The sequence below is a fragment of the Anser brachyrhynchus genome (assembly GCF_964034855.1).
Source record: "Anser brachyrhynchus genome assembly, chromosome: 3".
Taxonomy (NCBI): domain Eukaryota; kingdom Metazoa; phylum Chordata; class Aves; order Anseriformes; family Anatidae; genus Anser; species Anser brachyrhynchus.
In genome coordinates, this window is record NC_137696.1 from 9,008,389 (window position 1) to 9,036,128 (window position 27,740).

The following is a 27,740-nucleotide window of genomic DNA, read 5'->3' on the forward strand; positions in this document are numbered from 1 at the left end:
GCACTCGGCTTTAGACACTGGCATTCAAAGATTGCTTCATTTTCTGATCATTACCTTAAATGTTCTTACAAAAACTGTACAGAAACTGTGCTGCTAGCTTTATTTTGAGTATCTGCCATGACTGAAAACTGATGTATTTAAGGTACAATTATCAGCTGGTATCCTGCTTTGGCCAGACAGGTGTTAGGTATTAAACTCATATAAATCTGTTACTCATACTAAAGTAATCACCTGTTGTAATTTTGTTAATGGCCTTGCCCCCTGGAGGCTAGCTGGGGAAAGCTTCTCCAGGACTGAGCCACATCTCTCACTCCTTTTGCCTTTATGAAGAGCAAAGATAGGCTGCCCTAGTGGCGGGAGCTGCATGTTCAAAAGAGAGAACCAGGTGAGACAAAGGTTATTGTTTGAATTGCTGGAGGAGAGAGAAAAAACTTCTCTGTGCCTGCAGTAATAGGCAGGCGATGACACAACTAGGAGCTGGAGCTGTAGAAACTTTGGATGGAAAATAACCACTTATAGATAATGCAAGTAGAAGTAGCAACGGGGTATCGTGGAGCACTGTGTGTTTGTTTTTCATAGCTATCATTGAGTAAAATGCACTTGACACTTCCAGTCATACCACTTCAGGATGTCGCAACTAGAAATCTATTTTTCTTACTCAGAGAGCGCCGTATGCTTTATCTAAGATCCTGTTGTGCTCCTTGACTCCACTCAGAAGCTGGGAACATGTGCTAATGGTTAGAAGTGGTGTGGCTTGTCCATAGAAAGCAGCAGACGTAAGCATCAAAAACCATGGCTCGTGTCATTAGAAATGTGGGTAGAAAGGTGACTGTCAGTGTGTAGATCTGACTAGTTCAAAACAGATAACCCGTCAAATCAGGTTTCTTTTCACAAGCTTGTTCTGTAGCACAATACAAGAACAATCTGTTTTTCCAGGCCCTTGCTTCGGCCAGTCACTCGAAAAACCTCAGCGTTAGTGCAGTGGAGAGGAGGTCAGGAGCTGTTTGATTGATGCGCTGTCACATATTGGTGGGCATCGATCCATCCTCTAGCACCTTACCTTGCCAGATGCCTTTTGAAGAGCGAGGAGATGAGGGAGACCCCAGGCCTGGCTCCCTGGGAAGGTCTGTAGGTGGCCCACCACTGCGGGGAGCTGCACGCTTGCTCTGTCGTGTCCCACGAGTCACAGCACACCTTAGGATTAGCGGTGCCAGAGGCTGCCGAGCCCCTCAGTGCCTTTAGCAGAGGGGGTATCTTCTGTGGCAATCACCAAAGACACTTCTGCGGCCATCAAAATCAGAGGGATCTCTTCCTGGCCAGTTTTGTATAGTAATTGGCTGGTACAGGGCAGTAGAGAATGTCCCAACTTTACATCCTGGGTTGCCTTCATGAGAACAAGTTTCAGCACAGCTGCTGCTATCAGTAAATAATCCAGGCTATTACTGATCAAGGCTTCTTTCCTATGTGAACAGCATCTGGATGAAATTACAACAGTTTTGTCCACCACGAGAAAAACTTTAGTCACCTCCATCATCCCCATTGGACTTACAGTCCATAAAAAGCATCTCTTGCTCTTCAAAAGAAGTCCTAATAGATCAGCCAGTAGCGTTTTTATCCTCTTTCCCCTCTGCAAAGCTGCACCGAAAGCTGTGTCTCATCACAGCAACAAAGAATTGTCCTGCTGAGCCTGAAGGACTAATGGCGATTGAGAGAGCTGTGGACCCTTTGGGAGTTTGTGGTGATGACAACACAACCGTGTTCAGAGTTTCATACTTCCAAAGGCAAACTTTCTTTTTTAGAAGGAAAAAGAGGCCTGTTCTTGTCACTCTGGTGGCCACACCTGATGTAGAAGCAGTAAGAGACAATTGCCCTTACAAAGCTTAACAGATTCCTGCGTTTGCTACACAGCAAGTTAATCTTTTTCCTAGTATTTTTTTTCCCCTAGGTTATTGTACATCTTTGCCTGTTTGTCACCGATGTCTTAAATTACCTCCCAAGTCGTATCTCTGCAGGCTTGTTTGGTTTGTGGTTCTGCACTGGTTGAGGTGCAGGGCAACTCTCGGTGTTGTGGAATCGTTTTGCGCATGTCCGACTACGGAACAAAATACTGGCTTGAGCACACTGCACTCACCCATTACCCTGTTTGAGGCTGACAGCATGTTCAAAGCAAATAATTTCCCCTGCTGCATGAAAGATGGAATCTTTTCAAACTTTATTTTATGTCTGTCACTAAGTTCAGCAATATTTTTTTGACAAGTGTATGAAATACAAGTGGTAAAGCTGATAAAAGCCATGCCAGCACAGAAGAAAATTCAGATGTGGGGGTAGAGATTTGAAGATGCCATCTAGAAATACGGCCAGGTGCTGTTTGACCCTGAATTTTTGCATATGGAACTTATCTAGCTATGCTCCAACTCTGCAGAGGTATGCTGGAGAGAGAGGGAAGCTGATGGTCATGACAGATGACCCCTACAGCTCTGACTGATGAGGTTCTTTAGAGAGAGAACAGATTTTTCCAAGTGTTTTCCTGAGATAAGCCTTTAATGACAGTGCTGGGAACTGTCTGGTACGAAGACCACACAAATTTTTCTTAGAAACTGCTGTTTGCCAGATTTTTATGGCTGGTCATGTACCTTTGCCAAAGGATTGCTTAAGATCCTGGAGCGCATAAAGCAGATGCCAAGATACATACTGTATGCCTTAGGAATACTGTGCTGCCATTTGTGCATTTATTGATACCTCTGAGAAATCTTAACGCCTATAGAAAATGGGTCGATTATTTTACAAGACTTCATTTTACACATTTTGTAGACACGGGTGAATTCTTGGTTTGAATAAAAACAGCTGCAAAACTGGCACCAACACGCACCTACCTATTTCACCTATCTGCAGTGGCAAATTATTGATATTTTTTTCCTGCAAAGACCTATAATCTCGTCTTGTCAGCCTGCCCCTAGCACCACGTGGGTCCCGCTGTTGGCATACCTGTACCCCATCTTGCTTACTCTCTCCACTCTCCCATTTTTTCCCTCACTCTTCTGGCACTTGGGCATTTCCTTACTATTTTACATATTTCCTCCACAAACTTTTCTCCTGTCAAACATAAAGTCCTTGTCTCAAATACCAGCACCAGCTGCTGCTGCGATGCGGATGACAGAAATCTCTACAATACTTTCCTGGATTTAAGAAATGTTCATACAGGTTTACTTCTGAAATCCCGGTTGGATATTTATGTTAAGTTCTTCAAACAATTCTAATAAGGCTCAGTGTTCCCTTTTAATTGCCTATTTAATGGCTTGGAAAGGTTCTTTTTCAGTATGTTATATCAGCACAGTTCACGTGTGGTACAATAGTATCAGATATATGGGTGAAGAAAGCTTTTTCCATAGCATCTGTCTGAGATCTTTTTAGCATACCTGAAATGACAGGCAACACTGGAAGATTTTCTGCAGAAAACTCCAGAGACTGCCGTCAACATCCACGGGAAAAATTTCCCCTGATTCTCTTCGGCTTTGGACTAAGATTTGTTTCTTTGAGATCGTTCACTTTCTCCCCTAAATTGTTTTCTGCTCCTAGTATTATGGCGATCAGAGACCACTAGAGGACTCTGTTTTCCATCATATTAAATAATACTTGGTAATCAGGTTTTGCTCCTTTGTAGGAGGAGCCTGTACTTTTAGGCATGTATTTTTACAAAGTGTACAGAAATACTCCTGGACAGAGCGAGCAGGCAGGGGCAGCGTTCAGCCGTCAGAAATGCATGGTGCATGGTGATGAAGTGCCCCTGGAGAAGCTGAGGTCAGCTTCCTTCGAAACAACGGCAACGTGTGGGCAACTCTGTCCATCTCCCCGGGTGAATATTTGATGGCGTATTAGGATCCTGTCTGCAGGCCTGGCCTGCACAATTGCTTGCTTGGCTGTGGGCTTTCCAAACTCCCAGCTGATGCAAACAGGACAGTTTGAGAAGCTTTTTCAAGGTTGAATGATTTTTGAAACCTTTCCTCCTTCTTTTGCTGCTGGACTCCTAGAGAAACCTGTCCCGTCTGATGGCTGGATAACCCGCTTTTCCCTGACTCGCTGGAAAGGTGCATTGGGTTTGGGTCCTTTCCAAAGAGAGCCTAATCACTTTTCAAGATAGGTGGATCCTTGCTGTAATGTTGAGGGAAAGGAGCCAAAATGAAGCAGATTGCATCTCCGCATTGTCTTTGGGCTGACAATAGAAATAATTGCAATTCAGAGCCACTGTTTGTTTATCCAAAATATTTTCCATTATAACAACACAGATCCGTATGCCAATCACAGCTACTGTTTACCCATCAGCTGGCTGCCCCCCCCCCCGCCCAGCAGTGAGGAATGTCTCTCATTGCAGGGAACCCAAAACTGCCCAAGGGTGTCTGGCCCTGCCTCTGCTTTTCAGTTGCAGTGCTGCCCATCAGAGGGAGACAAGTAACTTGGGCATTTGTGTAGGATCTGCCATTCAGCAGTGCGAAAGAACCAGGCTAACAGGATGGAAAACAGCCAAAGTGTCCGTGAGTTCCTGAGTCTAACAGGGAGTGCTCGGAATTTGCTCAAGTGAGCCCCCCAAAAAAGCCCCTACCAAAAACACCTGCTAATGGGTGGTTTTCTTTTATAATCCAATGCCACACTGCAGTGTAGTACTCTTGTGCACATACAATATTTTTTATGCAAATATTTGTCATTTTAAGAACATTTCTGCATTGTCTTCATGCAAGTAGAGATTGTCTTCAAACAAATAACTAAGACTGGAAAAGTGCTGTCATTGGCTCACAGGAGAAACAAGTGAAGCGTGTAGAGAAACTGTTCTTTAGTGACTGATGATAGGTGATGCTCTAATGTTTAATCGTTTGTTTCAGCTTTGCTGGGTCTTTTCCCTATAGCCTACAATTTTGGAAAGAAATTTATTTTTTTTTCCATTTGGAACAATTTTGATAACTATCGGTGCACTGTTTTGCTATCTTTCATAAAATCATTCAGTTCTGAAAACTGAAAAAAAAGGGAAAAATTGTGAACTTCTGAAACACTTTTCATAGATTTTTCTGATAAGGGATTTTTTATAAGCTCTTCCTGAACTTACTGGAATTCTGCACTTAGCTGCAGAAGAATAGCACAAGAAAAGAAGAAAAATAGCAATATTCACTTATGAATATTGGAAGCACTGCATTTGATGCTTTCCTTGGCTTTATAGATAGAGTACAGGTATTATAGCCCATGCTAAGTCTTCTTCTACTAAAACTTTGTGACGATAGTGTGTGCTTACCCATTTTCTTCCATTAGAGAATGTATTTTCATAGTTCTCTGAACACATTGCATCCATCACCTTTGAAGTCTGTAGCGAAACAGAAAAGTGTTTTCTTTTTTGGCATTTCTGGATCCTGCTCTGTTTTGCAGAGTATAAAGAATGCATAAAGGAACCCAGCGACTCTGTTTATATACAGTTCACAGAGATGTGCTGGTTAAGTTAAGCATTGCAGCTCCAGGGAAGCGCTGAAAAGCCCCTTAGTCAGGGCTTCCTGACCACGAGCAGCGGTAGATCTGCAGCACCTGCTTTTAGGACGATGTCTGGGGAGAAGGGGACTGTGGCTAAAGCCTGCTGCCACATGTGCCTTCACTTTGTGAGGGTGCAGAGCACAGGTGAAGACCTGGGTCCCTCACTGATGAATTTGTGCTTTCAGGAAGAGATTTTGGGGAACACACATTGCTCAGGGGAAATAAATGGTTGTTTTGAGCGTGGGCTGGAAGGATCCTATGCACTGTGGGGTTATCAGGCTTCTCCACTGAAGCCACGGAGGTTCAGCTTGTTTGTGACTGCTGTGAATACGTTTTGAGAGACGAATATAGGATAAAATGTTTACAGGTGATGTTTACAGATGATTAAAGCAATGCCTCACTGGGGAGGAGATCACGCCAGCTGTGGAGTATTGGAAGGTCTCTAATGGGGGCCACAGGTTGCTGTAGGAGTGCTGCTTTTCAGCCCAAGTATCTCTCCCTGTACAAACTCCACCTGAGATGCACCATGTTTTGGAAGTTGTCATGTTGCAAAAAAGGAAAAGACTTGTCTTGTACTGGGTATATATTTAGGAAGTTTAAACACAATTTTGCTTCAAGGAGGCTTGACCATTGAGAATTACTCAAGCGGATTCACGTGGTGTGACTTACACATCAAACTGGCAGTGTTTCTGACATGAATTTATGGTAAGAATTTCAGCTGCTGCTAATGGTGAGCATCAAACCTCGCCATTTCCTGTGTGTAGCATACACTCAAATAATTCCATCTCTGTCTATGGTTGTATGTCTCTCACTTGGTAGTGTAGTGCTGTTCTCTGCAGAGGTCACCCTTTTGCAAGGATTCAGAAAGAAATTGCAGCATTTAATATTTCCAGTACCTTCCACAGAAAAAGGAATTGGATGAATTTCAGGGATTTCATACTAATCTTTAAAAATGAAAATACCTTGACAGAGGCAGTGCAACTTTATGTCAAAGCAGCCAGTTTCATTTTAAAAAGATCTACTCATCTAAAAACCCTAAATATTGGTTTCTACATGTCCAGTCTCCTGTACCAGGTATGGAATTTAAATTGGAGAGCTGCCTGTCTTAATCATTCCAGTTTAAGATTCCTTACTCTCCATTTGAACTTTATAACTGTAACTTGGGATAGAATGCCAAGAATAAGGCATTTTCAGCTTTAATTTGGGTGTTCTCCCCAGTCCCTGGCTGCATGCTGTGTCTCTGGCAGTGCTGGCATGGCCGGATCGTACCACAGCAGCTTTCAGGTCAGAATCAGTCCTTAGGGATGCTGAGACATGTAAGAAGTTTGCGATACAATATATATCATGTGAATTGTGAATCAAAGGCTCTGCCATCAGGAAAACAACTAACCATGTGCTCAGGCACAGGGACGTTTTGGAACCAGCTGAGATAAAGATTCCTGGGGCAAGGCCGACATGTCTCATGCTTTGAAACCATGGCAGGCACCTTAGTCCTGGGCACAAAAAAGTGCAATGGCTGCTGTTAAATCTGTGAATCCCTGACGTGCAATTTCTATATAGTCCTCTGAGTGGGAAATTAGATTGTCTGGCTGACAAACACATTTTGCCATTTTTTGTTTCTTGGCTCGGCATCCCCCAGCAACTGCCCTTCACACTTCTCCGACCGGATGTTTGCGCCTCCCCGTCGGAGTTCAGCTGTGATGCTGACTTCAAAAGAACACTTAAAGTGCATTCCCGGATCAGAGTCAATGTTTGTGAGTAGATCGGTGTAATAAGGATTTATGGAAGATGTGAAAACTACTCAGTGATCCGTGATACTTGGCTGCGTGTCTTTGATATCATAGTTGGCAAGAGAAATAACAATTCTGTTTTGCAACAACTTTCATGATTTCCAGATTTATTTTTATTCCAGACTAAAATAAAAACAAAGTGATTTTTTTTTAATAGGGACAACACAAAGCTATCCAGGTTCCTTTGGATCAAAAATATAAAGTCTGCTCTATTTAGAAGCGATTTCAGCCTGAACCCATCAAAATGTTATCATCTGCAGTCCCTGTAAAATATTTCAGCTTCCAGGAGACAGTAATTTCATTGAAACACACTGATAAAATATTTCCAAAGAGGTTTCTTCATACACTTTACTGGAATTTTCTATCATGCTAAAGTGAAGCATGTGGTTAACTATCGTCTAAACAGGCAGACTTTCTAAAGGGCCACTTCTTGACATCTTCTGAGTCTTGGTCTGCCGCCCATTGCTTTAATTTTGTCTCTGCTTGTTTCGTAACTTCCTTGGGGAGCAGAGCTTGTTTGCTAGTGGTTTATTATGTGCACACTACAGCATGGAAAGCTGCCATCAAAGCTGCTTGCACATGCTGCAAATGTGACTGACAGCATATTATTTAATTGCCTAATAAGTTGGCTAGCATCACAGCAGAAGGGCTCATTTTAATTTACATGCTTCTCTTCTTCAGGTGGGAAATTCAAAAATGCTCCGTGCTGTATATGGGAATGACACTGTGCGTTTGCCAGCTTCCTCATTAGGGCCGTTTGTTTTATTGGATAGTACAGTAAGTGCTGGCCTGGATTTAAATGGGAAGAGTCATGACTCATGCCTACCATCAAGTGCTCATCTGACAAGCCACCGTGTCAGCACGGGGACAGCCATAAATGCTTCCACGGCCATGGATCCGAGCCGCTCTGGCACAGCAGAGACTGCTCCATGCTGAAACCCATCTGACCCGTGGGACTTGCACAGAGCTGAAGCAGTCGTTGGCTCCACAGGGATCGCATTTTTGCACAGGAGGAAAGCTTTTCTCCCTTGCCGGACACTAATGTACAGCAGGATAGCTGGGGAATGATTTTTGAGACAGTTTAATGAAAAAGCTGGGGGCAAAGAGCCACCAAGCAGCTGTGGGAGCATACTGGGGGAATCTGAGATGTGTAACTCCGCACCCACCTGCCACAAGCTCGCTCCTTGCCCTAAATGAAGCCATTCTGAGGCGCCTGCGAGCAGCCGCCCTTTGTTATCCCTTGAAATCATCTGCAGCACTGGGTGCAGAGACAGTGTTTCCTGCATCATCACCTTGTCCCCATCTTGTTAACAACCAGGAAGAATGCCTTTTGGAGTGTGAGGAGGAACTTAGCTGAAGAAAAACACAGATTTTAATGGGAGTCATGCTGCTAATCCCAGCTGAGCACCTTCACAAATTGACACTTGATGTCTACACCTTAAATATTTTCTTAGGCATTGAAGCAGATAGGCCGTCTTTCACATTTTTAAACAGGCTTGGGAAGTGCTTTACAATGTTGGTCTTTTTGTTCCTTGAGTGCTGCTAATATGCTTTGACACAGTGTGCACACCGGGTCTCCTTTCAGCAGGCCTTTGAGATAAGCGACTTTCTGTGAGTTTAACTGAGAGTTTGCAGTCATCATTGAAGCCACATTTCTGAAAGCCAGCCCCTCTGAATGGGACGCGTGCACTACAAAATGCAGCCCCGAGCTGCCTCCAGCAGGGCCCCAGCCAGGATCCATGGGGTTCATCAGCTGGGCACATCATCGCGCTTCGGGTCTGCGCTGCCTCGGTGCTGTGCTCCCCTGCTGTGGCGCTCCGCTTGCTGGAAGCGGAGAAAAGGACTCTGCCTGACTTCATCTGCTCATAGAGACATTGCTGCTGCTCATCTCCCAGCACCTTGCTGGCAAGTGTAGGGATGGAAAGGGCTTCTTGAGTCACTGACCTACATTCCCTGTCTCTGCAGGCTCTACATAATGGGAAGCACTCGTGCATTGTTCAGATTCTACTTATGCTCCAGTTCTACTTTCCTGACAGCTATTTATCTCTTATTTCACTTTTCTTCCTGCACACTGCTGCCTAATTTATTTGAGACTTAGTCTCTACTTCATAAACTTCACCTCTTCTCTTGTGAGATTAATTTAGGGAGTGGTATTTGAGGACTGAAATGTTCATCCACAATTTGTATTCATGTGGAAAAAGCCAAACTCATTGAAAAACTAGTTGAATTTATTTGAGAAGACTTGAGCTCAAAAGAGAAAAAATAAAAGTAGCAGAGCTCTGGACATCTCTGACAGGAGGGCTGGGAGCAGCTATGAAAGAAGGAGGTATGAGCATCTTAGTACAGGCGGCTGCTTTGTGCCTTGGAACCAAGGGAAGCTGTGGTGGGTTTGGCTGTTACTTTTTCTCTTCCTTCCAGTTGAAAAGACATTTGATCCTCATGCAGTTTTGGACAGGAAGTTATCAAATAGATTTTCAGCGTTGTGGTGTAAATATGTTCTATGTATTTGATACCACGTAGAAGTTGACTCAGCACCCACTGAAATTGGTGCAAGAACTTGTAAAGAAAACAAATTTCAGAGAGGAAGCTCCAGTTGGAAACACATGCAAGAAGCACCATGAGAGAACGCTGACAGTTGTTGCATCCCAAGCACATTGTGGGCATACTTTCATTCTTACAGAGGGAAAACAAGGACGCTATCCATCTCCTGCCCCTTGGGTGGTCCCCAGTGCAGTGGTTGGCCTTTTGGTCACTTCTGCAGGGCCCCTAGTTGCTGATTCAGACATATGTTGGCTTAGTGTAGCCACGGAAGTACCTGATGCTGTGCTAAACATGAAATCATGGTATTTCCAGAGTCAGAAGACAATTCTCTTGCAAACTACAGTATCTGTGGCCCTGTCAGCAGTAATGACTGAAAATGAGTTACTCATACTCCACTGAATCAAGCTGACACTAAGATAATTATATTTGTCTTACAATCTCATGTCTCCTTATGTTAGTGTTGTAGACCGAAATGAAATAAAAATCAGAAGTGAGTTCAAAGCAATTAAAGTGTGAGAGCCCTAGCTCGGCTGTGGGAGCGCACCTCTGTGTTTATCTCCCCTGCGGCATAAATCAGCCGCGGCTTAAGCAGAGGTGCGCTGGGCGAGGAATGTCTCTACACGGGGTGTTTATTCAGTGTGCCAGAAGGACCTACAACTCTGTGTATTTTTACATGGAAGAATCTCATCGTTCACACAGTTTCGGTATTTTGGCTAGGCAGTTCATAAACTTTAAGAGATCTCTCCTCACCGCGCTGCTGGGTACAAAGGATGCGAGAAGGGAGTGGGCAGGTGTGGAAGCTTGCCCGTGTCACGCAGGGTGCCTGGACCAGTGCCCAGCTCTGCGCTGTGCTGCCCTGTGCCTTTCTCCATAACCACGAGATCAAGAGGAGCCCCTTCCTTTTCTGGGCAGCTGGAGGCACACAAAGTTTACTTTCTCTTCGCCTTTCATATCCAACCTCTATTACCTGTTTGGTGTCCTACTTATTCCTCTCTGACACACACCTCTCCGGCAACATGGTGGGACACGGTGGGATTCCCAGGTCTGTAAGAAGCAGGCTCTGCCAGCTCTGTTCCTTCCAGATACACCTGACAGAAGGGCAGTTCACTCCCCAAGAAGTAACCTGCCTTGGCACTGCAGGGAAATCACAATCCAGAGTTTCAGCCTACATTCAGCCTAAAAGCTGCTGCCTGCTTTCGATAACTAAAGTATTTTTAGATTTCAAGTCTATTTTAAACAACTCGCATGAGGGAACCTTCAGTTTGTCAAGCACGCTTTGCTTTCAGGAGTGAGGCTTGAGAGGGCATTGGTTGGAGCTGAAAAAATACTTAGGGGAGGGAGGCTTCCTGCTGGGGTGGGTGCCCGGAGATGTCACTGTGTGGAAAAGGTGCTGGAAAGGCTCCAGAAAAAACAGTAGGACAGTCTGGCTGCAATTTGCAGGGGAGGGAAGGGAAAGGGAAAGGGAAAGGGAAAGGGAAAGGGAAAGGGAAAGGGAAAGGGAAAGGGAAAGAAAATGATAATGTGAGTGGAACAAGGGGATTGCTTGCTTACAGAGAGACTGTGAAAGAGGAAGTTGAACATGGCATCGGATTTCTAAACTTTGCAAAAAGGCAAGCCAAATTGAGGCAGTAAAATGTACAGCTTCTTTATTAAGCCTCTTAATAAGTTCAGAAATGGACATGATTCTGTCTCACACACAAACTGGTAGTCCATAAATTCCAGTGTATTTATTCCTTATTTGCTCCCTTTGAGGCTAGATCTTTATCAGGCTCTTCAAGACTAGTAACAGGCATGAAGATAATGGTGGACAAATGAATTAATATCTTTTGTTTAAAATTTTGGGCAAGTTCAATATGTCATCATCACCTGGTATGTAACTACCTTTCTCTCTGTTTAGACATGTTAGGTTGCTGACGGATACAACTTTCTTGTGTTACAGAAGAGGGCAGTGATGTTTCACTTTTGGGGACCGGAATCAGCAGCTAACAAAAGCTTCTGTTCTACTTAATGCAGAAACAGAAATAAACAGCGTACCCAGGGTTTGCTCTTGCAGTCTTGCTTCCTCATCGTGCTTCCTATTTGTTGTTTTATTTTCTTGAAGAAAACAAAACAAAACAAACAAAAATTTCCACCTTGGAGGAAGCATTAACAGCAATAGATTGCATGGAGCACTTCTGCCAGCTGCCTGAGACCTTTCTGGCTGAAAGGGCAAATTCACAGCAATATTTCAAACTTTACATAAAAATGCTAACTACCTGTTATCTGTTAGTTTCACTGTGCAGTTTGTTTGGCCTCAGACCTTCTGACATTACTGCTTGTCAACGGCATTTTGTGATTCCCATTCATAACGACCTTCCTGCTGCAGATTAAAAAAAAAACGAGGGCTCATTATGGAAAATGAGCGTATGTACTTACCAGAGAGGCTTCCATTCTAAGAACAACTTGCATCATCAAGACATCAAATAGCAGCTTGCGTGATTTTAAGTTAGCTCACACATGCAAATGAGTGACAGGGCAGAGCTTCATAATAAACTTTCAAGCTGGATTTGCATAGGGTTCTTGCTTTGCGCAGCACACAGGGAAGGACTGAGCTTTCAGAGACATGGGTCAGGGTCTTATTTGAGCAATGTAATGTGGTTTATTTCTTTTCTTTCCTTGCTGGAGTAGTTGTCTGTAGGCTAGCTAGGTGCTGATCTATAGCAGATTTTTCTCTTCTTCAGGTTGAGAAATGCCTGAAGTGTCATTACCTTGGTTTGCAAGTGAATTTATCCCCAAACTGACAAGTTTGCAAAGCACGTCTAGATGGAAGATCTATTAAGTGAAGTTGGAAAAGAGGAAGATGCAAAATTTCTCAGAGAGTGGGCAAGAAAGAGTACTATTCAAGCTTCACCATGGAACTCCTCCGCATGGGGATTAACAGCATGTGGAGGACCTATGGTAGAAATTAAATAGCTGAGTGATCTCTTCCTGGCTGACATGTAGAACAAACCGTATGAAGCAATCCTGACTGTAGGTTAATATGTTTCAAGCATACACTAAAATTTTTATTCCAAATGAACAGATGGTACACAGTTCCTAATAGGCACTTCCCAGAGTTTATACTATTTGTTGATGAACAAACTAAAAAAGGAAAAGCAATGGTTCAAAAAGGTCACAACTGTATCCATGCACACAACTTCTGGGAATTAAATTAAGTCATGATTTCTTTCCCTAGAACAATAATGAGTAGGGCTATTAATTGGTTTGAACTCTACCTATCATATGGTCTTGGTGAACTCCAGCATGGGGAGCAAGAGGAATCCTAATCCTTTGGGAAGTGAAATGCTCTGCTAAAGACACTGAGAGGAGGACATGAAGGCCTTTAGTCCTCCTACAGAAATTAAGATATTTGACTAAGATACCAGTGGTGGAAATCGAATCCTCATGAGGTCCCTCTGCAACTGAGAGGAGGGAGATGTGTTTTCCGAGTAAGATTCTGTCTCTTTCCACTAGAGCCTACTTTGCCTAACTTTGTCCCTCCAGTCAGACCGTCACCCTTCAGTTACTTTCCTGGCGTTAAGAAAATTCAGGTTAGGCTGACCTCTGCCAAGTCACAGCGAGAGAGGTCAGCATGTGGCAGTAGCTTCAAAGTTTACTGTAACAATTAATAGCTACGCAAATGCCCCATGAGTTAGAAATGCTTCTCTGAGCTGCAGAAGTTTTTAAGAGAGGCATCAAAGCACTCGAGATTAAACACAGCATTTTGTGTTTAATTTAACAGTGATAAGTCTGTAGGCCCAAGCTAGGAAAGAATAGAAAATATAAGTGTTTCAATTCGTGATAGTTAAATGATGCTGGAAGCTGTTACAGAGCTTCAGGTGGAAGTGTTGAGAGATGATGTTAATGGAGTTGAAAACCTAGTTTTGATAGGTCAAGCAGTCGCTTTATATCCCTTATATAGGGATTTAAGTACATTAAGTACTTGTGGATGGTTTGCTTTCCTGAGGTCATTTTAATTAACCAAAACAACAGCAGGTAACAGATTAATTGATCTACAGTACAGATAGCAGTGATGACAAATGAGGAATAATTCCAAAGGCATGTGCCAGCTGTATCGGTAAAGTAGTAGACGTTATTTTATGCAGAAAGCTGACTGCCCTTAAAATAATTGCATCTGTTTAGGCAGTCAGGCCCCTGCTGAGCAGTGTATGGCCTGCAAAAGAACCCATGTAACAAGTGGTGGCTATTTCTTCAAGTTCATCGGGGCCCCAGAAGTATTCAGGCATCCATTAATCAAAGATTTGTTTCATACGTCTGAAATCACATCTGAAAGCGTAGTAGAAAGCAATGTCTGAAAACGGGTAAAAAGTAATAGCATAATGTTGGGGTTAAAAGTGTTCACAATGCTGCCACAGAGCTGACTGCTATGTTGTTCACTGAGCCCCTCTGGAAACGCCATAAAGAACTGTTAGACGTTTCTGAAAAGGAAAAAAAGCCTGATGGCTTGCAGGGGCTCGGCCCCTAAACGCTGAGCTCTACAAGCAGCTTCTCACACCTGGGCTCTGATTCTCCCCAAGATCTCACAGTGACGGGGTCACCGCAGGGGCATCTTTAGATCAAGGAGCCTACGCTCAGCATCCTGGGGTGCAATGCCATAGCCCACGCATATACAGTCCTGCTTGAGCTCAGGGAGGATTTAGCTCACCTCTTGGTTGCGGGTGTTACTGGAAGTAGATGTGTCTGTCTGCCATAAATGTAGAGTTACAGGAACGAAATGACACTAATGCAACCTCAAGTCATGGCATTACGTGTGACAAAACGAGTGCTCTACATCTTGCTCTGCAATTGTAATTTGTTGATGGTAGCTTTTTAAATATCTTTACCCCGTCTCTTTTGCTTTCTGGTTTTAAGCCTGATTGCCTTGGTCAGGTTGATGTTCACTGGGTGGATAAAATGGACAGCATCAAAGTAAAGAAACTTCCGATCGAGTGCCAGCAAAGGCATTTGCAAAAGTGACAGCATGTCCCTTCTGTCGAAAAATCTTGCATGTGCTTTCAAAAATCCATTGATGTGTTTATCCATCAAGACTTCTTTTTAATATATGTCTGTTAAACAAGTGCCCCCCCCTTCCTCCCTGGTGTTTCTCGTTAATAAAACATTGAGGCTGCAATCCCTGTAGTACATACAAAGTTCAGAAATCTTAACATGAAAAGCATTTGTTTTTTGAATGTGTTAAAAAAAGGGTCACATCTGGTAATGATTTTTACATGTGAATTTTATGAAGACAGGTTGAACTCTGTAACTCCAGATGAAGCACTGTATCAATTTTACAAGAGTTGTTCTTATTAATCTGCCTACTGATAGTATCTGTAAAATCCTAACAACTGAACCAAGCCGTGGCAGGAGAAACTGAATGCATCTGATGTGTTCATAATATAATTGTACTCAATGTCTGTTCTAGCACTATATGCACAGGCATTTAGCCTCCCCACGGCATTCCCCACATGAATTTGGCTGTTTTTGGCACAGCACACTTTGCTTTTCTTCCGTCACTTTCCGTGCCAGATGTTTGGAAAATATACTTTTAATTATGTAGCTTCAGTTCTTTGGCCTCCTTTGTTCAGATAGACCTAAACTGTAGCCTTAGTTATACTCATGTGACCCATGTGGCTTGCTGGGGAATACCAATTTAACTAAGCGCACAACTTCACCTGGTGTTCTTTAACATTATATTCCTACACAGACACCTAAGTTATACGTATGCTTCTGAAGAACCCAACAGCTCTGGAAGCTACGGCATATTAAACAGACTCATGTCAAATCTCTCAGGGATTAGCCCTTCCTTTGCTCCTGCAAACCATTGAATTTGATGCAAATGTTTATTTTTCCCTCCCTATTTTAAAACATAGTCCAGACCTACTGAAATTGCTGAAATAAATGGAAGCACATGCGGAAAAATAACATAAGGAAGGTGCAGTGGCAGGCAGCATTCCTCTTACCATGAGCATTATTTGTGCTCGTTGCACCACAGCAATTCTGGCTATTTAAATAGGAGAACTTACAATGATTTGTTTTAGTCTGCTAACCAGAATATGTGCTTAATTGCTCCTAATTTTGTAAGCGTATCTCAGCATTTCCCATAATGTAGTAGGCTTTTTGTTTAGTACTTATAGAGCATGTGTTACATTCTAGTACTCCCACTGTGAGACTATTCCTGTCTTATTAGAAAAGGCTGGGTTAAAGTGTCCACCTCTTCTGGTTATATCCCCACAACCTCTTGCTTTAATTAGGACTGGATGTGTCACTAAGATAATTCTTGCATCCTTTTTCGCATGTTTTCTGAGCCACCTTTACGTGGAAGTGATGTGTCTGTAAGGAAAGTTCACATAAAACTGGAAAGAGGCAGGAGGCTTCTGTCAGCTATTTTGGTTTTGATGCATTGCTAATTAATGAATTGTGTCTGCTAAGAAAAGTAACAGTAAATGTTTTCCTAATCTGTCAGGCTAACAAGTCATTACACAATCTAGCAATGTAAAAATCAGTTTTCAATATTATCTAAAGCACTTTGGGACATACAGGTTTATTTGGCACTTAGCGCTACAAACCCTAAAAGCTAAGTGAGCTGGAGGGCTCCGTGGGCACATCCACACTGCACCAGCAGTGCGGGGCCAGAAGACAACAGAGGGCTCAGCTCACGTCAGGTTGGGTTAGCTGGATTTTGTCCTGGTCCTACTGTTTGCTGATATGTGAGCAGCATTTGTCCCTGATCTGTTTAGGCCAGTTGTTAGCCTTGCCTTGTGGGTGTTTGCGTGCATTGCTTATCACCGGCCCATCAGCTAGTAGTAGCTACATTGCCTTGAAAATCTGCGCTACAGCAGTGAGTCAGACTCTTCATGGTATTCATTGATTTTATGCTACATCAGCCATTGCTCTTGCACACATTCTACAAATACAGTGGTGGATTTTGGAGGCATTTGATTCCGTGTTTTTATTATTCAGTACATTAATGTTTCAGGCACTCAGCTACAGCGGTTTGGGTCTATAGGTAAGATACCGGATAAGGACAGGACCTAAAGACGTTAGCTTTACACTACAGCACAGCTCCCTCTCCTCTCCGTGGTGCATGCCCAAGGTTTTGATTTTTGGGTGAGATGGTGCCTGTGCATTGTATTTTAGGGGGTTGGGAATTCTTACTTCAGCTGTTTGTCTTTTCCCCTGGGCCTCTGAGAGAGGGGTGTCATCTCATAAACATTTCATGAAATGTGAGAATCCTTTACCTTTTGATGGATTTTTCTGGAATACTGTCACCGTCACTAGCCATGGGTTTGCTGCACTGTGAATTATGTGTAAGAGGCTATGGAAAGGCACTTTCACAGCTTTACTGTTTGAGGAGAAAATAGCTTTTGATATTAAGCTATTGTATCATTTGGATTTTCTGGGTGTCTCTCTAAGAACTAGAGGCTTACCAGTATTTCAGCCCCTACTTCAGTAATAAAGTTGGATGAGAACCTTGCCTTTTTATTGTTGTTTATGGTTCTGGCTTATGAGAAAGAGGTGATTTTTCTGGCCAGTGGGAGTTTTAAATTTGTTTTACGGAGAACTGAAATTTTGTCCCCGATTCTTCTACTGCTGCTCAAGCCCGCTCCAACACAGGAGCTTGCAAAAGGTATGTTGCTCCATTTATCCTCTCGTTCCCTTGCAGCAAATGGACAAATGACAGCTTTGCATTAATGTGCAACAACTTAGGTGCCAGTTAAAGGAAGTGTAAGAAACATGAATCAGCTTCACGTACAGTGCAGTATTTTCTGTAGTTGTGGTTTTTATCTGGATGAATGCTTATGCTAAGTGCACGATTAACTTGATGACTGTAAAATTTGGCAAAAGAACTATGGCTGTACAAACTCAGTTTAAATCTGTTAGAGAGTAAAGAGGAATTTCTTAAGGAACAGACTGACCTCACTGCAGGATAGTAGACTGTAAAGCTGCTCATGGGCTTCAGTGGTATTTCCTATCTTCAGCAGGGGTCTTATGAACAGAGAGCTAGACAGAAAAGTACGGGGGGATTTTCACATTTTTCAGCACTAGTTGTAGGAACTGTTCTAAAGGTATTTGGAAAACCATATTTGTTCCATATACGTATATTTGATGAAGATCACTTGAATCATATCTGAGGTAATCTTTTAGTGCCCTGCCTGTTCAAAGAGGAGAGCAGTTAATATAATCATTCCATAGACTCTTCTGCAATACAGGAAAAGTTCCTTACATCAAACAGTTTTGTAGAAGGAAAGAAACTTTCTGTGGTAGAGGTTGAAAACATAAGCAGAACAAAATAATTCTGTAGATCTTTCAAATCTATTTCATACTTCTTCAGGTCCTCCAGTGTTCCTTTTGTCAATGTTCTAATAAATATTTTGGCAGGAATTGCGATGGGGAAGAAAATCAAGAAAATAATGTTTATTGATGGCAAATGAATTTTGGTTTGCAATTGGGAGTAGTCACACAAAAAAGTGACTTTCCTGCTGCTTCACCTCTGATTGGAGGACTGGAAAAAGCATTTATATATATATATATTTAACAAATATTGCTTCAAAGCTCCATTTTTTGGATGTTACTTTCATCCCATTCCATGCAAATAAAAGTTATAGATAGTGGGGTTGTTTGTCTGTTTGTAAATAATATTATTAAGTTAGCTTCAGGCAAATTCGCAAAAGGATTTGCAGACAGAGAAAATATTCATACTTGAGTTACAGAAACAGATAAGAGATACAAGTTTTATACAGTCCAAAGAAAGATACTGGTACTCTGGGGTTCTCACTTCAGATCTCCTAAATTAATTAGATGCTGCTAATGACTGAAAAAAACTATGAAAATTGAAGAGGCTTAGATTTTTTTCTTTCCTTTTTTTTTTTTTCTTTGCCACCTCCCCCCATTAGACTCAAGTCTTCATTTCCCTCACACAAAAGTTGCCTTGCCTTTTTCTCTTATGTGAAATGAGGAGGTGTGTGGAAACTAATTATGTTTTTGACCTATTGGCTGGACTTCTTAATCCTGGGTTTTGAATTCCCAAACTTGAATTCCTTTTGAACACTAGTTAGGAAATTACTCTTGAGAGTAAAATAGTATAAAATAGAGTTCTGGTTTTATGAGAAAAGCTGCTGTATGGGGGACTTTGTTTCATGTAATTGCTTTGGGGACCTCCGTCTGATCCACTTGAAGCTAATATCGTAGGCCTTAATTGAGTAAGACTCCTATTGAAGTGGTAATCGCAGTTTACATAGAGAGATTCACTTCTAGAGCTGGGTCTGTTGGCCTTTGTCTCAGAGAAAAAAGGGCGTCACAGCCCTGCATGCAGATCTGCTGCCAGCGGCTGTTCTGGTGCCCCTCTCGCCCGGGGTCTCCCCTCAGCAGGTTCAAGTGCAGCCAGGAGCACTTGGGGCCTTTCTGAGACACGCCCCACCAGCGCATGCGTATGGCCCAGGCTTCAACCCTGAGCTAGGAGGATGGGCGGCCTTTAAACAAGCAGAAAACAGAAATCTACTGATTTTGCTCTTTCCTAGGTTGTGTTCTTTTACGAGTGCATTGCTCATTGCATTCTCTACAACTTGGGATTATCACAGAGTGCCTGAAATCCTCCTGGAGCACTGATTAAAATCAGTGACAGTTTCTTTCTTGAAGTAATACTTCCACTTAGGGCAGTTCCAGGTGTCGCAGAGTCCTAGGAAGAGAGAAACCTGAAGTTTGATTTTTACAGAAAATTGAGGATAAACAAGGAAATGTGTGGGAAGATAGCAGGTTGAATAAAGGGGTAGACGAGGCAAAATATTACCGACAAACTGCAATTTGTCTTGCATGTAACATCTTAAAGCCTGGCCTTGTGTGTGAGATCAGGGCAGCACGGGGGAGTGCAGGTTACTCTGACTCATAAATGTTATCAGGAAGGAAATTTGTGAGTGACCCCGTGCTGAAAGGGAGTCTTGACATGAATGAAATCATTAGTTTGGGTTTAGTAGCTGAGAGCCTTTTTGATACCTGGTGTCAATCTGTAAGAAGGTCCTGTAAAACCTATTGTTGCCAGCTGTGATCTCCGTTGGCGCTAAATGTAGCAGTGTAGGTGATTTGCTGTTGCTAACAAAACAACTTATTTTTCCTGAAATAAAAACCTTTGCATTTATTGATGAGACAACAGAGTTTGGTTGGTTGGTTTTCCTCTAAATTCCTTAAACCTCTCTGTAGCTGGGAAAACAGAACTGTTTAGATGCAGATGGTGGTTTTCCCCTTCATCCTCAGCCTGGAAAGCAGGTTCACAGTCCTTCTGCAGTTCAGTTCTCACAAGTGGGGACCAGGAAACCCAAAAGGCCTTCCTCCAGAAGGAACCCACTGAGAACCCCTATTTTTCTGCCTAATTTTGTGCCTCCTATTGCTAGAGGAAAGTAGTTGGTGCTGGTGATAGAGCTTTTCTTAGGGACTCCCTCAAGTGCAGCAGCACCTGTAGGTTTGGACAGTCCATGCAGCTCTTGAGTCTTCCACTCCAGTCCTACTTCAGGACTTTTCACCATGGCTGTTAAAACGAACACAGCCTGATTTTAAATAGAAATGACAGAGGGCAAACTAAATATGTAATCGTGGGTTGTGGGTAGGATTTTTTCTTTTTTCCTTTGACTTGCTTTCCTTTGCTCACTCATGTTAAACTTCAGGGAGGTTGTCTGGATAAGCAAATAATGAACGCATCTTAGGAAGCTGATTCTTAATATCAGGTAAAATGTGAAACAACTTAAAAAATGTTTCTATCCCATGTTATTAGCCAGCCTTGTGTAACCTGTTGGGATGGAGGTGACAGAGGTGCCTGTTACTCTTGAAAGGCAATACAGGTAGTGACAGAGCAGCGTTTGCTGCTGCACAGGCATTTCTCAGGCTTTGTTTTATTTTTGTCCTCTTAATGACATCTGTGGGGACCATGAGCATCACATCAGGCTCTGTATGTGAATTCAGATCTCCAATACTGTAGAAACTTTACAGCACAAGGAGAGCATGCTGAGAAAGGCAAAGAAGCAGCACAACCCTTGATGCTTGCCGTCTTTCTCTGCTGGTCTATGTTAAGCAGCAGAACAAGACAGACAAAAGCCTTGCTGACTTGTGACCAAATCCTAGAAATCTTCTCCAGTGACAACATTTTGGTTTTGGCAGCTTTCATGGAAAAGACAAGTTGTCAGGATAGGGCTCAGGTCTTTGCACGTTTGCCAAGGAGTGCTATGCTGCCATTCATCATAGAGCTGCTACACGTTTGGTGACGCTGCGAGCCTGAGTGTTCAGCCAGATTTCTTTAGTGACCTCACATAGGTTTGATCTGAAATGATTTTGTCTGCAAGACGTTTACATTCCCTTAGGATTTGTCAGGATGATGACAAAGCATTACTACATTTCTTCTAATGATATTCGCATTAACAAGCTAGACAAATATAAATGCTGTCTGCAAATTTAGATGAAATCCTGTCTGAGAGTTATATATTGCCTCCTGAGAAAAATATGTAAGTGGAAAGAACATAAAATGAGTATTTCTGCGGATCCCTTTGATAATGTTGATGTTCAAGACATCCAGTAATTTTCCTCCTCTTTGAGAAAGTGGGATGCTTTTTGCTGCACCACAGGATGGTGCACTGGTGGAGAGAGGCTGCTTGGTGCGTGCAGGTGTGTTTTTGCCAAGGCAGAACTGATTAAAAGTGGTTAGTGATTAATATAAGATTTGCGCATTCACTGTTCACTGTTTGGGCTCATATCTTTCCTTTTTGACTTCAACTTAACAGAATATTCTTGGAAATGTTTACAAAAAAATAACTTCAAGGGTTTCTCCACTGAAAGGACTTAAAGCAAGAAAGGTTTTCCAGCTGCTGAAAAATAAATTTGTAACATAAATTCTTCTCCCTCTTACTCCTTTTGGGAAGGAATAATTTGTAGCAAACATAAGGAAAAAAATGGGAACTTAATCAGACAACACAGCATCACTTCCTAAACCTGAAAAAAGAATCATGATCAGAGGACAGAGCATTCAGAAAGCTGAATAAAGTTCTCCATGCCATTTCTCCATACACGTTCAGATTTCATATAGACATCTCACAGCTTTGGTGGATGCTTTGGTCTGATTCTCTGTTCCATATTGCCCAAAATCTCAGCCCTGAGCAGTAAAGGAAAGGTAGTGCACCTGCAGCAGTGCAAAAGGGGCAAAATAGCAGCTTTACTTCTGTTCATAAAACGTGCAAAGATCAAATCAAGGGTGCTCATATTACTTGATCATAAACCTTGTAATTCATATAAGCATGTCTTTTGGCCCTAAATTTTCTACATAGATTTTATGTTGATTTATATTCCATAAAAAAGAACCACTATCAGTGTTCCTGTGTAAGTTGTATGTTCTGTGCATCACCCATGCAACAGGGGAAAGGAAAAACATATAGCAGCTTAATCATATATAAGTTCCTAAAATTGCTTCCTGTTGTATTCTCCTTAAGCTTGTGATGAGACTCCTGCTTTAATATACTGTTTGCAGGATCAGTGCTTCAATGAGCTGCTAAATAAAGTTTTAAAGAGTACACTGTCATGTTTGTCTCTTTCAGCAAGTGTAGATATTTCATGGATATTGATGCTGTATGGGATAGGTTGGGTCACCCCCAGCAGGTTCAGAAAAACAAGTTGTTTTGTTCTAAGCTCAAGTCACTGCTTGTACCCAGGCTTCCCAGGTCCATCCTGATCACATATTACAGAGGTGGATTGGAGAAGATGAAGGAGAATGCCCCCTCCACATGGCAGTTCAGTTACTTTTATACAGGAAATGGAACTGTAGGAGATGAAACTGCTGTTCTGGCCGCTTTTGTTTTGGGCTGGATTTTTAAGTCTGGGGTACTGACCCACTTTCTGCAGCATCCTTGGGCTGTTTCTTCCCAACTAAAATTAAAAAAAAAAAAAGTATTTTCTTTTTAAATTCATCCTAGCAAATTTATAAATGGTATTTCAGTAGGCATTTGAAATACTTAATTTCAAACGTTGTGTTTTTTTTTAAATGTGAGCTTTTTTTTCCTTTCTCCTTTAAACTATTGATGAACACTATTCATCCAAAAAATATTTCTGCAGTAATGGTTTCTTTCAGGAGCGCTTCTTTTTGCAGCCTATATAATAATTTTATCTTACTGCTCTTAAGGCAGTGACAGATGATATTTTCTTCTTTTTATTTAAACACCTTATCATACACAGCTCACTGATATAAGAAAGACCCTTCTTCTCATGTTGAAGCTTCAAAGCCCTAGGTGTGCTCAGGAAAGATACCACATTATTTGTTGTCATTTTTCCTCATTTTTTATCATTACAACTATAATCACTTTTCTGCATAATGTTATTTCTGAAAGCTATGAAAAGGAAGAAAAAATGGTCTGCTTTGGCTGAGGCCAAAGAGGCTGTTTTCTAGTGAATGTTAGTGTTAAAACTACTGCACTTGGATTGCTTTTGCAAAATCAGGTAGCTGAGCTGTGCTTGTATTATACCAGAAAGGAAAACAGAACAAACAATGCACTTCTTAAATGATATCCTAAATGATATCTTGATACTGCTGAACAAGATGTGACCGTGTTACCAAAGGACTTGTTGCAGAACATGAGCCAAAGAGAGCATGTCAATGTAGCAAGGGGTCTTAGGATTTTTGTTTCTTTGTTTCTGACATATCTCGTTTAAAATTGACCAAATTCTTTCCATATCTGAGTTCATAGGTTATTGAATTCAGGCTCGGCTCCTTCCTGAGCAGTTGTCCTCAGTCACATTGCCGTGTTTTGAAAAGGATGGACTTCAAGGTGAGTGGGGTCTAGTCTCCACTGCTGTGAGGATGACAAAAACAGGCAAGCTATCTTGTCTCACTCAACTATATCAACTAGTTAGGTTTTCCTGCCAAATCCCTGGGAAATGTGTTTTCCCTATGGAGCAGTATCTTCCATAAATAGGAGGCTTTTCTTCAGATTCAGTGAATAAAACATAAAAAGTTTCTTGTTCATATCAACTCAAAAGGAATGCTTTCATTTTTCTTTTCATTTTTGCCCTCAGAAGGCAAGTCTTTCTAGTCTCATGTAATTTCTTCTGAAATAGTTGAATTTAATAGTTGCAGCTTAACCTTCTTGAAAGCTTTTATTAATATTTTTAATAGGAAAGAGGGTTTCTTGACATGAGGCTGACCAAGGGGGAAAAAAGTTGAGATTTGGAGATTCATATACCTATCTAATTTCTTTAAAAAGTGCCTTTTTTTTTTCTTCCCTGTAGGCATCGTTAGCCAATGCAGAATGGAAAAAGAAGAGAATGGGGGGTAGGGAGGTACGGAGGGTGAGGTGGGGGGTGGAAAGTAGTCACTTTCCTGACAATACCAGTGTCTTTAACTTCGGCAGTCAGAAATGAGTAGAGCATTTTATGAGAACAAGTCTGAGGGGAGACAGATGGACAGAGGTCTGAGAGAAATGATGCAGGTGAGAGATGAGATGAGAGAGACAGAGAGATGGGTGAGGTGCAAACCAGGGCTGACCAGGCAGCTGCAGCCTGTCAGCACTGTGACAGTGGGAGCTGGCATCTATGCCATCATTGTAACTTTGTAGATCATCCCATCCTAAAAGAAGAGGACAGCTGCCTGACAGACTGGAGAAGTGATGGAGGACTGTTTGGTGTTGCCTTGAGCTGCAGAGCCCTCAACACGTGTTGTGGGTTGGGGTCCAGCTTGTACCAGGAATGGGGCTGCATCCTTCAGCAGTAAATGCTCCTGGGGAACTCTAATTTACTATTCAGCCAGAGGAGGAAAAAAAAAAAAGAAAAAAAAACACCACACAACTTTTGTGGGATAGCTTAAAACACAGAAAGATGCTTTTTGTCCCGCTTGTGAATATTCAGTGCAGGAGCACGAAGTCTGACCTGTCTGTCAGGAAACGTGTTAAAGTGCTGGGCCCTTCCAATTTTATTTTCAAAATCTAGCTATATAGACATAAAATATTATTTTAGTACCACAAGTAAAAAAATACACTGTGGAGAAGGACAGATTTCCCTCACTGCCAGACGCCATCTTGCTCAGTGCACCAGAGGCTGCACCCTGTGAGGAGGCCGCTGGAAACTACTGGAACCGGCCGGGGCCTCTCCTCACTGAGCCCCACAGCTAGACGCCTGGACACCTGCACCCAGCACAGGTGAATTTGCCAAAGCCCTTGTGACAGCTGTACTGCAAATATTTTGGGAATCAGGCTTGGCAAATGTCCTTAAAGGAGGCTTCTTCTGCAGCTTCCCAGCACCCTCCAGCGTGTTCCATGCCCCCAGGGGCCTTCAGCACTCAGGGTACATTTGATTCCCTCAGAGTTTGCTTGCAAATCTGTCGGTGAGCAATGGTAGACATTTCTTGGACTCTTTTTCAGGTGAGTTTGGTCTATTTATAGCCTTCCCGCCTGCCAAAGTGACACTGATGTTTGATTTTGTCTGTTAGTTTCTGTCATCTAAATAGTTACAGCTGTGCTGGAGTTAGCATGTCAGTATTTCTTTTTAACCACCTGAGTGCACCTAGTTGGAAGGCTGATACATAACACATTAGAATCCAGTTTATTGTCTGAATTTTGGACAGATGAGAATAATTAAGTTCACTGTGGGAAGTGTTACAAGTTGGGGATCTTAAAAGTGTACACTCCTTTAGTATGGCAGGCTGTTACCCACACAATTTTTCTGGTGATGTCCAACAAGATCCGCAATTACACACTGCACGTTGTATTATGGAGTACAGCTGCAGTTGGTTTTCCTATTTTGTGACAGCAGGCTGTCAGAGTGTCAGCTCAGGTCAGTTACCTGGTTTCCTTTGAGGCTGTCTGAACAGAATCTGAACATCTTCTGTTGGCTGTGGGTGCAGCTTGCTTACCTAGAGGAGTACTAACACATACGGAATAATTTTATACTAACTTGCCTTTAGCAAATCAAAAGGTCTTGTAAAGAAAAACTAGTCTTTTTCATATCCTTAGCAGCTTTGTGTCTTGGTCAGGATCCTGCCTTGCACACTCTTGCTTGCCGCTGGGTTTTATCCACTCCTGATGCAGGCAGCCCCTTGCTGGAATCTGCTCAGCCCCACGCAGAGTTGGGCTACTGTTAGGTTCTGTGTCTTTGGCTGGGATTGAGCTGAGTTTTCTGAAATCTGTTGTCTTCTGAGAGTATGTGAGGCAGGGTGGAGCTGGGGAAGCTGGTTTGGGTGCCAGGAGCACTATTAGCTGCATTAGCACATGGCTGTAATTGAGCCAGCTCAGAAGCTGCGGGCAGCATAGCTGCATTTTCAGCTCCTGAACAGGCTGAGTTAGTCTGCAGGGAACTCTCTGGCTGCCTTGGTTGTCTGAATGATGCAGGCTGATGCTGCATCATAGTATTTATTTCACTGGTGCATCTCTGCCCTGTATCAGCAAGTGAGCGTGAAATCATTAACTTGCCTAGGCAAAAATCATTGCGTTGATCTATTTCCAAGGCTTTGCTCTTTTCTTGGGGCTGGGGTTGTGCATATCACCTCTGATATCCAAGTATTTTCACTCTCCTGGATGGTCATGCTTCTATAATGGGTCTCATCCCAGGCCAACTCCTACCCTCATTGATAATCTATGAGGAAAGTGGTGCAGGAGGGTGAGAACTGCGTGGCTCTGCATGGGGATTGGTACTTCGATCTCTGCTGGTTTAAATCCCTTTAAATGACCTGAAAAGGGGAAATAACTGAACTTACTGAAATTATGAATGAAATTAAACTGTAGAGAAGAGGACAAAGAGGAAATAGCTGATAAAACAAATGGGCTTCAATGCACTGCTGAAGTACACTGATATATACAAAGGGTGTCACCATGCTAGTTAGAAAGTGCTCACTCTCTTCAAGCTACAAATCCAAAAAAATAAATGATAAATATTGGAAATAATTGTTTCGTCCAAAAGCATTGACTTCATGAAACACCAATGAACCTGCCAAATCAGGACAAGAATCAATTTCACAACAGTGAAATGTGAGTTTGAGGATTTTTTACAATACAGCATCATTAGTTTTACACAGCCTCCTATGCATTGCAATCACAAAATGTGTAGAGGGGTAGGGAGAGAAAGCAGTTACTGAATTACAGACCTTGGTGTGGTAGCTGTCATGGGGATGATGTATAGGGATGAAGCAGTGGAAAAGAGTGCTGCAATTTAAAAATAGTAAGTGCTTATGATAATACTGTTACAGCTCTCTCATGTAGATTCTGCCTGATAAACTATAATTCTTTTAGTTCTGGAAGTTTTTAATCAAAAGGAAAAATAGCTGAAACTTTCAGAGAAGAATAGGAAATCCAAGGGCTATATTCTGTTATATGGTTTCTAAATAACGAAGTCTTGAGCCTACAAAACTCGTAGAGCTTGGAGATGACACCATTTGTACTCATTAAATAGCTGCTGTGGACAGTAGGCAGTAGCCATATGCATTTGAGGAGGACAGCTTCTGCCCTCTTAACTTTTCATATCCTGCAGGTAAAAGCCTGAACTACAAAACAAGTAGTTCAATTAGATATTGTTGAATAGACTTGACCTAATACAGGAGAGATCTATCAAGAGTTTAATGTGGAAGAAGAGCTGACAAAATAAATCAGTTTCTCAGTACGCTGCTAATTGTTCTTGTGCATGAAAATGGATGGAAACTTTTAACTAGCATCTTTAAACAAGTAATGACCTTTTCTGTATTTGGATTGGTGTCTTGAAAAAATGAAGAGAAAAATGCATTCAGTCAATCAGTAGATACCCTCGTTCAAGTACAAGCCAGAGCAAGTGAAACCTACAAAGCCATCAGCATCTGCTTTCTGGTTGTGAGGAGCTAGTGGGAAGAGCTGGCTGGGCTAAGAGGGAGGGATGCTGGGGCGGGGAGGAGCGGCAGAG

General features: G+C 42.3%; 1 protein-coding gene across 16 annotated transcripts in view; it reads left to right on the top strand.

Moving 5' to 3' along the window:
* LOC308193182 (uncharacterized protein) overlaps positions 1 to 27,740 on the top strand; it is a 221,769-nt gene that overhangs the window by 13,120 nt on the left and 180,909 nt on the right. For all 16 annotated transcript variants that reach the window (XM_080587541.1, XM_080587549.1, XM_080587551.1 and 13 more), the window contains exons 4-5: positions 23,570 to 23,650; positions 24,111 to 24,161. In XM_080587541.1, coding sequence (XP_080443667.1) covers positions 23,570 to 23,650; positions 24,111 to 24,161 — 132 coding nt within the window. The remainder of the gene's footprint in view (positions 1 to 23,569; positions 23,651 to 24,110; positions 24,162 to 27,740) is intronic.